At 47.3% G+C, this 13,332-nt stretch overlaps 1 protein-coding gene across 3 annotated transcripts in view; it reads right to left on the bottom strand.

Annotated features, from left to right (window-relative positions):
* LOC143733549 (alpha-2,8-sialyltransferase 8F-like) overlaps positions 1–13,332 on the bottom strand; it is a 70,569-nt gene that overhangs the window by 18,535 nt on the left and 38,702 nt on the right. For 2 of the 3 annotated variants that reach the window (XM_077225140.1, XM_077225139.1), the window contains exons 2-3: positions 10,050–10,130; positions 9,880–9,966 (exon numbers count right to left, since the gene is read on the bottom strand). The exons of the other annotated variant lie outside the window; for it this stretch is intronic. In XM_077225140.1, coding sequence (XP_077081255.1) covers positions 9,880–9,966; positions 10,050–10,130 — 168 coding nt within the window. The remainder of the gene's footprint in view (positions 1–9,879; positions 9,967–10,049; positions 10,131–13,332) is intronic. 3 annotated transcript variants of the gene reach the window in all.

The raw sequence follows: 13,332 nt of genomic DNA, 5'->3' as shown, positions 1-13,332 counted from the left end.
ACATGCCTAATCAGTGTGTGAGACTACGTTCGTGGGTGGTTCATGTTCTCTCAGGAGTGCATGACCACGTCGGCACGTTGTTCGTCTCCCCTTTCTCGTAAAGGCTTGAGCCGCTCAGCGTGCCGTGTGCCGTCGAGCGCCGGCTGACAGCGCGGGTTGTCACGGCAACCCAGCGCGCGTCATTCGGCGCTCAAGATGCGCGGTCAAGATCAAGACTCGCGTGCCTCTATGAGGTGAGTCCCTTTGCTTATTTCCCGATCTAGTTTCTCTTCTGGTGCACCAGAGGAGGGCTACTTTGGTGAATAACATTGGTGATCTGAGGGTTTCAGTGAGCACGAACCACTCACTCCTCTAGCGCATCGCAAACATGTTGAGACTGTGTTCGTGGGTGGTTTATGCTTTCTTATGAGAGCATGACCACGTCGGCACGTTGTTCGCCCTGCCTGAAGGCTTGAGCGCCCAGCGTGCCGTGTGTCATCGAAGCGATGGCCACGTTCACTATCTTGCATGCCTGGTTGACGGCCACGATCACGGTTTCACATGCCTAATCAGTGTGTTGAGACTGCGTTCGTGGGTGGTTCATGTTCTCTCAGGAGTGCATGACCACGTCGGCACGTTGTTCGTCTCCCCTTTCCCGTAAAGGTTGAGCCGCTCAGCGTGCCGTGTGCCGTTGAGGCTTTCGGATGAGAATCTGGTCCTTCTCATGAGGGACCAAGCATTTCATTCGGGGCCCCAGGGAGGACAGATGTCAATCGCTACATCGGAGAGAAGGCTGTTATACTCTGAAATGAAGCTGAGTTCCTACTATAATGGTGTGTTCTCATGCTGAAGATTCAGACTTAACAGCCACACTTTCCTGGGCTGTTCTAAAGTGCCTGGATGTGTGTGAAGAATTTTGGCAGCATGCAAGCATTTTTGGTGCCAATATGGCAAGCCAAACATGCCTAAATCTGCAGAAGTTTTTCCTCTCTCACTACCACTGCACGTGCGTAGTTCTAACTCGGGGTTGAGCTGTGCTTAGTGACTGACCGTGATTAGTCACAGCGCTGGCCCTCGGTTAGACGATGTCCACACTGGTGGTCCAGAAGCGCCTCAAAACCAGCCCGCTCAGAGTTTGTTTCCCCCAGCGCAGGGAAGCAACCCTGAGATGAGCGACCCAGAGTGTGTGACAATCTGCTCTCTGGGAGTGCGTGTCATCACCACTCCTTCCCCCGGGGGAGGGCCGGGTGGAGAATTTTTCTTTTCTGTTCCCAAAGTTTGAGCAGTCCACTTCCTCTGAGTCGTTCACGGGCCCCAGCGCTCAGATGGCAGTGAGGTTACGGCCTTGTCACTCTCGTCTCTCGCTGGGTGAGGGGAAACCAGGACTCGATGCCCCCGGGCCTCGTCCCTCGTTCCCCTCACGGTCAAGACTGGCAGTATAATAAGACCAGTTTCCTCCGTCCGAGAGGGTCAGAATGGCAGTGCGTGCCGCCCCCGAGCTGCACCACTCCCGTTCCCCTCTCCCCAGCTTGCAGATAGCAGTGACGCAGCCTCGGCTGCGTCGCTCCGGTCTGCAGCTGGGCCCGGAGGCGCAGAGACCAGCATACGAGGAGTCAGGGCCTCGTTCCTCGTCTCTCCCCCTCCCCTCGCCACCGGGCAGTCCGCAGCAGAACGCCCACGAGCCTTCTCTGCCGTCTGCCCCTCGGTGGAGGCAGGTTGGTGTCAGGCGCACCCAGACCCCCGCTCTCGGTCGCTACAACGCCACCAGAGCCGGGTCCCTGTCTTCCACCTCGCTACCCCGCCGCGGGTACGCCGGTGGTTCGGGTGGGTTCAATGCGACGCTATCTGGAAGCCTGGCTAGAGCGCTTCCGGGTCTGTCCCGATGGCTCATCCGCACCGTCCGGTTCGGCTATGCAATTTAGTTTGCACGCCGGCCTCCCAGGTTCAGGGGCGTCCACTTCACCCGTGTGCGGTCGGTGGACGCCCCTGTCTTGAGGAAAGAGATTGATGTCCTGCTGGCGAAGGACGCGATCGAGCCGGTCCCTCCTGCCGAGATGAGGTCTGGGTTTTACAGCCCTTACTTCATTGTACCCAAGAAAGGCGGTGGGTTACGGCCAATCCTGGACCTGCGTATTTTGAATCGGGCCCTGCACAAACTCCCGTTCAAAATGCTTACGCAGAAGCGCATTTTCGAATGCATCCGTCCCCAGGATTGGTTTGCAGCGATCGACCTGAAGAATGCGTACTTTCACGTCTCGATTCTCCCTCGACACAGGCCTTTTCTTCGGTTTGCTTTCGACGGTCGAGCGTATCAGTACAAGGTCCTTCCCTTCGGGCTGGCCCTGTCACCCCGCGTCTTCACGAAAGTCGCGGAGGCGGCCATTGTTCCCATGAGTGAACAAGGCGTTCGCATCCTCAACTACCTCGACGACTGGCTCATTTTAGCTCACTCGCGAGATGTATTGTGCGATCACAGGGACATGGTGCTTCGGCACCTCAGTCGGTTGGGGCTTCAGGTCAACTGGGACAAGAGCAAACTTTGCCCTGTGCAGAGGATCTCTTATCTCGGTATGGAGCTGGACTCGGTCGCCCGGACTGCGCACCTCACAGAGGAACGCGTCCAGTCAGTGCTCACCTGCCTCAGGTCTTTTCGAGGCAGGACAGCGGTTCCACTGAAACAATTTCAGAGGCTCCTGGGGCATATGGCAGCCGCAGTAACGCCGCTCGGCCTGTTACATATGAGACCGCTTCAGCGCTGGCTTCATGATCGAGTCCAGAGGTGGGCGTGGCACAGCGGCACGTTCCGGGTCAAAGTGACCCCGCACTGCCGCCAAACCTTCTCCCCGTGGTCGGATCCTGTGTTTCTACGGGCCGGAGTGCCCTTAGTCCAGGTTTCCAGGCATGCTGTGGTTTTCACAGATACCTCTGCCACCGGGTGGGGGGCCACGTACAACGGGCATGCAGTTTCAGGTCTGTGGACGGGGCCTCAACTGCATTGGCATATCAACTGCCTAGAGTTGCAAGCAGTACGCTTAGCCTTGCGTCGCCTCAGAGGGGTTCTCAGACACAAGCACGTACTGGTCCGTACGGACAGCACTGCGACCGTTGCGTACATCAACCATCAAGGTGGTCTATGCTCCCGTCGTTTGTCGCGACTTGCCTCCCACCTCCTCCTATGGAGTCAGAAGCATCTGAGGTCGCTTCGTGCCATTCACATTCCAGGGGAGCTCAACCGTGTGGCACACGAGCTCTCACGGCTGCCTCCCCTGCCAGGAGAGTGGCGACTCCATCCCCAGTCGGTCCAGCTGATTTGGAGTGTCTTCGGAGTCGCACAGGTAGACCTGTTTGCCTCTCCGGACACGACCCATTGCCAGTGGTTTTACTCCCTGTCCGAGGGGACCCTCGGCACGGACGCCCTGGCTCACAGCTGGCCCCAGGACCTGCGCAAGTATGCGTTTCCCCCAGTGAGCCTTCTTGCACAGACTCTGTGCAAGGTCTGGGAGGACGAGGAGCAGGTCCTTCTTGTGGCGCCATATTGGCCCACCAGGACTTGGTTCACCGAACTCATGCTCCTCGCGACAGCCCCTCCCTGGCCGATTCCTTTGAGGAAGGACCTTCTTCCTCAGAGACGGGGCACTCTATGGCACCCGCGTCCAGACCTCTGGAAACTCCATGTCTGGTCCCCGGACGGGACGCGGAGGTTCTAGGTGGTCTACCACAGGCAGTGGTAGACACCATCACTTCCGCTAGAGCCCCCTCTACGTGGCGCCTCTATTCGTTGAAGTGGAACCTGTTCGTCGATTGGTGTTCCTGCCGTCAGGAGGACCCCCGGACTTGCCCGATCGGTGTCGTGCTTTCCTTCCTGCAGGATGGGTTGGAGCGGAGGCTGTCCCCCTCCACCCTCAAAGTGTATGTCGCCGCAGTAGCTGCGCATCACGATGCAGTGGAAGGTAAGTCCCTAGGGAAGCACGACCTGGTCATCAGATTCCTTAAGGGTGCCAGGAGGTTAAATTCACCTCGTGTTTCGCACTCTGTACCCTCTTGGGACCTTGCTCTGGTACTTAGAGCTCTTCAAAGTCCTCCCTTTGAGCCTTTGCTGACGGTGAGATAATATCCTGTCCATTAAGACAGCGCTCCTGTTGGCATTGGCCTCTTTCAAGAGGGTCGGGGATCTGCAGGCTTTTTCGGTCGACGAATCGTGCCTAGAGTTTGGGCCGGGCCTTTCTCACGTTGTGTGAGACCCCGGCTCGGATATGTGCCCAAGGTTCCTACCCCTCCCTTCATGGACCAGGTAGTGAACCTGCAAGCGCTGCCCCAGGAGGAGGCAGACCCAGCCCTGGCTTTTCTCTGTCCCGTCCGTGCCCTGCGGGTTTATATTGACAGAACGCAAAGCTTCAGAACCTCAGATCAGCTCTTTGTCTGTTACGGAGGCCAGCAGAAGGGGAAGGCCGTCTCCAAGCAGAGGTTAGCCCACTGGTTAGTGGATGCTATCATCTGAGCAAATTAGTCTCTGGGTGAGCCTTGTCCTCCCAGGTTGCGCGCTCACTCCACTAGACGTGTTGCCGCTTCCTGGGCTTTGGCTCAAGGCGCCTCGCTGACAGACATCTGTAGAGCTGCGGGCTGGGCGACACCTAACACGTTCGCTAGGTTCTATAGCCTTCGTGTGGAACCTGTTTCCTCCCGAGTTCTGGCTACGGCCAGTGGGTCGAGGGAATAGGTTGTGTCGGCTTGCTGCGCCACTCCGCCTCAAACAGCGGATACGTGCGTTCTTTGCTCCGTATGGCGCCCTACGTTGGTGAGCCTCATGAGTTCCTCCTTCACCCCTCCGGTGCTGGGCGTGGCGGACCGCCCGGCACCAGGTCTGCTACCTCTAGTAAGGAGCTGCTAGTAGACTGGGTGCTCCAGTGGTTTCTATTTGTGACCCATGAGGCCACGTGCAGTTCAGCCGTGTCTTCCCCTTGACGGACTCGTTCGTCGTCCCTGTTGAGTACGCTCCCACTTCCCTTGGATTGGGACTACCTCAGGGACTGCCATATGTTTCACTATTCCTTCGGGCTAGTACATATGTGTATTCCTGGCCTTCCTCAGTCAGGCTGGGGCTTCCGCAGCGTTCACCCCTCTCTTGAGGGAACGCTTTCCCAGTGTTATCCAATATCCACTGTGCAGGTCTCGCGGAACAGCAGTGTGTTTCCCGTGCTAGCTCCCGCAACTTATTTCAAGAAACTGCTGCAGGGTAGCTTTGCCGGGCGCTGGAAGGGGCCAGCACCATGGCGTTTTATTAGGGATCCCAATTCGTCAGGGAACTCCCCCGACGACACGTCGGAGTTCCCAGGACGAAAGGGAACGTCTCGGTTACGTATGTAACCCTCGTTCCCTGAGTACAGGGAACAGAGACGTGTCGTCCCTTCGCCATGTTGCTGTACCTTCGCGGAGGACTGGACACCGTTCGGCTCCTCAGCGAAAAGCATTGCGCAATGTTTACTTCCGCCTTTTATACCCGCGCTGGTAGGCGGGTCGCGGAATGCAAATCTTGCATGCCAATTTTCATTGGCTCGTTTTAATTCACTCGAAGGCAATTGGTCTCCCTAGCGTGATCCCAATTCGTCAGGGAACTCCCCCGACGACACGTCTCCGTTCCCTGTACTCAGGGAACGAGGGTTACATACGTAACCGAGACGTTTTTTTGACAAGTGTGGGAGAGAGTGAGAGACACAAAAATGTGAGAGAAGCACTTGCGGTAAGATAGTGATTTGAGTAATGATTTACAAGTTTAAAAATCTTGAACTGTAATGTAGATTTGGTGTGAATCACGGACACATAATGATTAATTTGTGTTTACTTCTTTGAGATCGCCGCGAGTGTTTTACGGCCTTCCAGTTTTGTTAATCTGCCGTTCAGGTGTGAATACAGGCTATTAATTTCCAATGCACATATCTGCGCATCTGAACTGATAAGTTAAAGCAACAGTTAAACAACAAGACTAAAGACTATTAACGCAGTTGTTTTCCTTCACAACCAGGGAGACCTTGAGGACCAGATAGCGCCCCTAATACCCGTGTTATTTGGGGTTCCTCTGGCGGCGTGGGAGGTGCGTTTCGTCGGCTGACGAGGGAGAGCGAGGACGAGGAGCTGCGCGAGGCCTGTTACAGGATTTCGGAATCGCTGAATGTTTGCCCGTGAAATTGATGTATCTTGGTTTGATTTGTTTTGTGCTCAGGAGAGTGAAGGGGCCATTTTTTAGTTTCCCGGCCACCACGAACACAAGCCACGATTCAGGCCTGCAACGGGGTGGGTTGTGTGAATGACTGGTGTGCGTGTGTGTGGGCCCACAGCATTAAATATTGGTTAATTTAGTATTTCTCAGTGCACTGAAAATATGAAAATAATAACCAGTCTATTTTGTGTTAATCTGTGTCTTTTTGACCTGGAGACTAATTTCAGAAGGTCTGGCAACTGAGATATTGCCCTTCGGGGGTTAAATTGTGTCAGATTTAATGGCAAGGTGATTGTGTGAATACTTCACATTCTGAACAAAGCCTTCTTTGCAGAGATAATCCATCGACCTCACAGGTGTGGCATATCAAGATGCTGATTAGACCGCATGATTATTGCACAGGTGTGCCTTAGGCTGGCCACAATAAAAGCCACTCTAAAATGTGCCAGAGTCAAAGTGTGTGATCAGAATGATTTGGTTTAATTACTATGGCGCGTACTCCTTGCCAAAATCAAACATCCGAGCGCCTTACCGAGCGGGTGACCCACGTGACGACCTGACGTGACGTCAGCGTCTTGAAATTAGCAGTTTAACCATGAAAGTATCCAAGCTGATGTGTAAAGACTGAAAGGCAATACATATAAATATTGTACCCCTAAAACAACACTAAAACATTTTTCCTGAACCCTGTGCATGTAAGGCTGTGTTTTACGTTCAAAGAGCAGAAATACTGTAGGCTAGCCTATATACAGACATTCAATGGTCTTAATTTGACCAATACAATCATTTTAACTAGTTTTTATTGTTCATTTTATTGCCCAATGTACAATGTTCTCACAGTCCATAAAAAACACTCGAACACAGAGGCCGAATCACTCCTGTAAACCCACTCTAAACACGCCTTCACTGTCACACAATACACAGCTACACCAACAAGAGGGAGATGAATGAAATATTCGCTACACCAATATATCAGAAGCTGTCAATTAGTATTCATTTAAAAACTTGGACACCACACGCAGCTATTGACTGACCACGAACAGGTAATAACTTACTTGTGGTTTTCATTCGTTAATGTCTTGAGGTCTTGTTTTTTTTTTTTACGATTAAATTTTGGGCTAAAAGTGTGTTGTAACGCAAGCATTACTGAACATGTACTGAGTAAACATACTACTGAAAATTGATTAGTAATGCCTTACACTACAGCAAAAAATGACACGTTACTGTAATGCATTACTTTATCAGACCGTTACCATTTTGTCTGTTTAAATGGGGGGAAAATCGAAGATAACGTCAGTAGACTATGGAGTGCCGCAAGGATCGGTGTTAGGCCCTCTGCTATTCTCAATATATATGTTGTCACTTGGTAATATTATTAGACAACATGGAATTAATTTCCACTGTTATGCTGATGACACTCAATTATACATTTCATCACGACCAGATGAAAACACTAACTTATCTAAATTGACAGAGTGTCTTAAAGATATAAAATGCTGGATGACGTGTAATTTCCTGCTATTAAATTCAGATAAAACGGAGGTATTACTTATTGGTCCAAAAAACTACCCACAAAACCTTGTACAATACAACTTTAATTTAGAAGGATGTCCTGTTACTTTATCCACTACAGTAAAAGACCTGGGTGTTATACTAGACCACAGCTTGTCTTTCGAAAATCATATTTCATATGTTTCAAGAACAGCCTTTTTCCACCTTAGAAACATTGCTAAGCTACGTAACATGCTATCTGTTTCTGATGCAGAAAAGTTAGTTCATGCATTCATGACCTCGAGACTAGATTACTGTAATGCTTTATTAGCTGGCTGTCCTGCATCCTCAATAAACAAGCTACAGTTAGTGCAAAATGCAGCTGCTAGAGTTCTTACTAGATCAAGAAAATATGATCATATAACACCAATTTTATCATCTCTACACTGGTTACCTATTAAGTTCTGTATCCTTTACAAAGTATTACTACTGACCTATAAAGCCCTAAATGGTTTAGCTCCTGTGTATTTAATGGACCTTCTATCGCCCTACAATCCATCGCGTTAAGATCACTAAATTCGAGGCTTCTGGTCATTCCTAGGATATCTAAGTCCACTAAAGGAGGGAGGGCGTTCTCACATTTAGATCCTAAACTCTGGAATAGCCTTCCTGATATTGTTCGAGACTCAGACTCGCTGTCCCAGTTTCAAACTAGATTAAAGACGCATCTCTTTAGCCAAGCATTCACATAATGCTTACCTTTTATACTACTGTTGAATCAAATCGAATGCATTAATATTATGAACAGCAGCTATGCTAATTATTTCCCATCTGCTTTTCTGCTGTTATCTCGGGACGCTAGTCCCGAGGTAAATAGCGTTCGTCAGCTCCAGTTTGTATCCAGCCTTTCACGGAGACCTCAGATGCTCCAACACCTGTGATGAGACGACTCAACGCCTGTGAAGAGACGACTCGACGCCTGTAAAGAGACGACTCAACGCCTGTGAATAGACGACTCGACGCCTGTGAAGAGACGCCTGTGAAGAGACGACTCGACGCCTGTGAAGAGACGCCTGTGAAGAGACGACTCGACGCCTGTGAAGAGACGCCTGTGAAGAGACGACTCGACGCCTGTGAAGAGACGCCTGTGAAGAGACGACTCGACGCCTGTGAAGAGACGCCTGTGAAGAGACGACTCGACGCCTGTGAAGAGACGACTCGACGCCTGTGAAGAGACGACTCGACGCCTGTGAAGAGACGACTCGACGCCTGTGAAGAGACGACTCGACGCCTGTGAAGAGACGACTCGACGCCTGTGAAGAGACGACTCGACGCCTGTGAAGAGACGACTCGACGCCTGTGAAGAGACGACTCGACGCCTGTGAAGAGACGCCTGTGAAGAGACGCCTGTGAAGAGACGACTCGACGCCTGTGAAGAGACGCCTGTGAAGAGACGCCTGTGAAGAGACGACTCGACGCCTGTGAAGAGACGACTCGACGCCTGTGAAGAGACGACTCGACGCCTGTGAAGAGACGACTCGACGCCTGTGAAGAGACGACTCGACGCCTGTGAAGAGACGACTCGACGCCTGTGAAGAGACGACTCGACGCCTGTGAAGAGACGACTCGACGCCTGTGAAGAGACGACTCGACGCCTGTGAAGAGAAGACTCAACGCCGGCGATATGTTATGCCCTTAATTAATACATGATTAACTAACTGTATTTTTCTATGTACATTTCTGAAATGCACTTTCTGTAAAGCTGCTTTGAAACAATATGTATTGTGAAAAGCGCTATACAAATAAATTTGAATTGAATTAATGCGTTACTCCCAACACTGGTGTTAAACAAGTGCAGTGCTGTGGAAAAGAATCTTCTACACAGTGTCAAATTCTGTTATAATAAAATAGCAAATGTTTCATGAGATGATTCCGGCTGTCTATATGCACTAGTGTTGCTCAAAAACTTCTTGGTCGAAGGACATAAAGACTGAGGAATTAAGAAACTAAAGGAATGTGCAACTGAACGTACAAGTTGTTCCTGTAGCTCAAATAGCATATCATGCCAAGATCATCAGTACTATTCCCAGGAAATGCATCAACCTGAGAAAATGTAAAACTTGAATGCAAAGCTAGTCACTTTTTGATGACCTGCCATATGGATAAGCATTAATGTGAAGACGTTAAAGACACACCTGTTTAGCTCCCGCTCAGTTTTGTTAGATTTGTATGGGCAGCTCATGAAATCTGACAGCTCCTGCGTGAACCTCTTGAGTTTTATACTGAGAGGGAAACAAAGGCATTTAATTCAATTGTCAGTTCTTAGAAATATCAGGATCGCTGGTTGATCTTCATTCTCACGCACCTTTTAGCCGGTTTTATAACAGAAAACTTGCGTCTGAGTTTTGTGCAGCGCAGCTTCTGTAGCGTCTCTGTCATCGCATCTCTGAAAGAAAAAGAGCATATGTCATTTTTTTGCTGCTCGTTATCTTGCCTCTAAATGATCAACATAATCAAAAGTGCTGATAAACCTGTTGCACACAATCTATTACATTCTTGTTGCGCCTGTTCTGTCTTATGGGTTCCTCACACTTAAATGTAAAGGTTTCAGCAAATACAAATATTCACTTTCAAGAAAGAACCCTATTCTTTTTAATGAACTCTTGGCTGGTTATCAAGGGTTCTTGACATTTTAATCAAAAGTTTAGTGGATTTCATATGACACCAGACCCCTTTTATTTCTATTTGGGTCTTTTTAAATAGTAATAAATAATCAATTTATTCACTTTTTGAGCATCAGCCTATGCCTATACCACCTACGGGTGACGTCATGGACACTATATGTCCATATTATTTTACAGTCTATGGAACCGATTCACAATTGCACAGAAAGCGGTTCACAAATAAATGCCAGGCAGAGTTGTGTTTGTGGAATAAAACACATTTGTAAATATATTTTTTATTTGCAAATATCATTTTATTTATTTGTGAGTTTTATAATTTTTTGTGAAACTCTTTAAATTTATTTGTGGATCTTAATCTATTTATTTGTGAATTTGATATATTTTTGTGAATCTCTTTACATCTAAAGAGTTAGAGTTAGTAAGAGTTAGTATTGTAAATGAAATGGTCACAGATAATACTGTAGTTTCGATGTACTTTGCCTTACTGAAACCTGGTTTAAACCAAATGATTATTTCGGTCTAAATGAGTCTACTCCACCAGGATACTGTTATAAGCATGAGCCCCGTCTGATCGGTCGTGGCGGCGGTGTTTCAACAATCTATAGAGATATTCTAAATGTTACTCAGAAAACAGGTCAAAGGTTTAATTCATTTGAAGTACTTGTGCTAAATGTTACAGTCTTAGATGTAAGAAAGAAATCCCTATTATCTCTAGCCTTGGCTACTGTATATAGACCTCCAGGGCCCTATGCTGACTTCCTAAAAGAGTTTGCAGACTTTCTCTCAGATTTATTGGTCAATGTCGATAAAGCAATAATTGTTGGAGATTTTAACATACACGTAGATAATACAAATGATGCGTTAGGGGCTGCGTTTATAGATTTATTAAACTCCTTTGGGGTCAAGCAAAACGTCAGTGGTCCCACTCATCGTCTAAATCATACACTAGACTTAATTATATCATATGGAACCAATCCAACCGATATAGATATTATACCGCAAAGTGATGATATCACTGATCATTACATGGTAATTTACATAATACGTACTGCTGAAATTTGTCATGTTGCGCCACGTTATCGACCAGGCAGAACAATCCTTCCAACCACTATAGATAGATTCTCAAATAGCTTACCTGATCTATCTCAGCTGCGCAGTGAACCCAATCAAACAGATGAACTAGAGGAAATGACTAGAAGTTTGAGCACCATTTTCTCTAGTACACAAGAAATTGATGCACCAATTAGATTAAAAAAGGTTAGAGTGTTACACATGTTATCAAGAGAGAAACTCGTAACTTAGAGCGTAAATGGAAACAAACTAATTTAGAGGTCTTTAGAATTGCGTGGAAAGACAGTATGTCACGTTATAAAAAGGCTCTAAAAGCAGTAAATGTACAATCTCTTATGGTGTCTTATGATTCAGCCTCAATTATCGCCCCTCAGGAAGAACTACACCGCTTTACAACTATAGTACAGGAAGAGTTAAATAAACTTATTGCATCTAAACCAACAACATGTTTATTAGATCCAATACCCACTAAACTACTGAGAGAAGTGTTACCTGTAGTGGAAGAGCCTCTTCTACATATTATTAACTCGTCTTTATCTTTAGGTCATGTTCCAAGAATATTCAAGCTGGCAGCAATAAAACCTCTCATTAAGAAACCGCAATTAGATCCAAATAACCTAGCAAATTACAGACCCATTTCAAATCTTCCATTTATGTCTAAAATACTAGATAAAGTTGTCCGCTCAATTGTGCCCTTTCTTGCAAGAAAATTATATCTATGAAAATTTCAGTCAGGATTCAGACCTCATCATAGCACAGAAACTGCGGTAGTTAAAATTACAAATGATTTACTTTTAGCTTCTGACCAAGGCTGTATCTCAATACTAGTTCTACTCGATCTTAGCGCTGCATTTGACACTATAGATCATACAATACTCTTGGATCGACTACAAAACTACACTGGTGTTCAGGGACAGGCATTAAGCTGGTTTAGATCGTACTTATCAGACCGTCATAATTTTGCCTGTTTAAATTGGGAAAAATCGAAGATAACGTCAGTAGACTATGGAGTGCCGCAAGGATCGGTGTTAGGCCCTCTGCTATTCTTAATATATATACACGGGTTTCTTGTATACAAACAATACCGGATGCGCGCGCATCCAGGGGGCAAAAAAACGCTATCTGTTTTGCCGAGTTCTGTAAAAGAACATTGTAATTAACGTAGATTTCGCATTGTTTGTAATTTCTTGTTGACTCAAAAATAAACTGCAATTTCAGAGTTGGATCTGTTTGTTTGTGTTTCATATTAATATAACATTATGTAAAACTGTTTACGAATCAAAATACGGACATACTGATGCATGTATGAATTATCATGTTAGACTAAGTTAGTAATGTAATAGCCTCTATAGAGCCCAAATTTGCTTTTACATAAGTTAACCTTGTTTACGTTACTTTACGACCTGCAACATATCATGACTGCACACATATAACGTTACTTTACTGTAAATCAAAGATTTGACGATGGATTATGTGGGAAGTAGTACCTCCGACCGTGGTGATTATATTAAAAAAACTTAGGCTACTCTCAGCAATGGTGAGATCTTGCCGAATCCCCAATACCTGACGATCTTTGGATTGTGGATGGCAAGAAGTGTCCAGCAATTGTATGGCCTGATATATATATATATATATATATATGGTGTGTATACAAGAGAAATGATTAGAGCGTACAAATCCCTTGATGCATACAACTACGTGCTATGTGGTCATGTGCAGCTCGTCAAATACTTTGATGCTGCACCGGATTTTTGCGTGTTGAGGTCAGATGTGCTCCCTAGTCAAAGGCAAGGCATTAAAGCCAAGCCTTATGATGCCTGGGTGTATGTCCATAAGGGCCTTGGTTACATCCTTACGGCTAACTGCAAATTCATGGCAGGGTACGTCTATCCA

Source organism: Siphateles boraxobius, unplaced genomic scaffold (genome assembly GCF_051911475.1).
Source record: "Siphateles boraxobius isolate OS27281-9 unplaced genomic scaffold, OSU_SipBor_1 126, whole genome shotgun sequence".
NCBI classification, from domain to species: Eukaryota; Metazoa; Chordata; class Actinopteri; order Cypriniformes; family Leuciscidae; genus Siphateles; species Siphateles boraxobius.
Note: the sequence above shows the minus strand (reverse complement) of the source record. Positions and strands in the feature narration are given on the sequence as shown.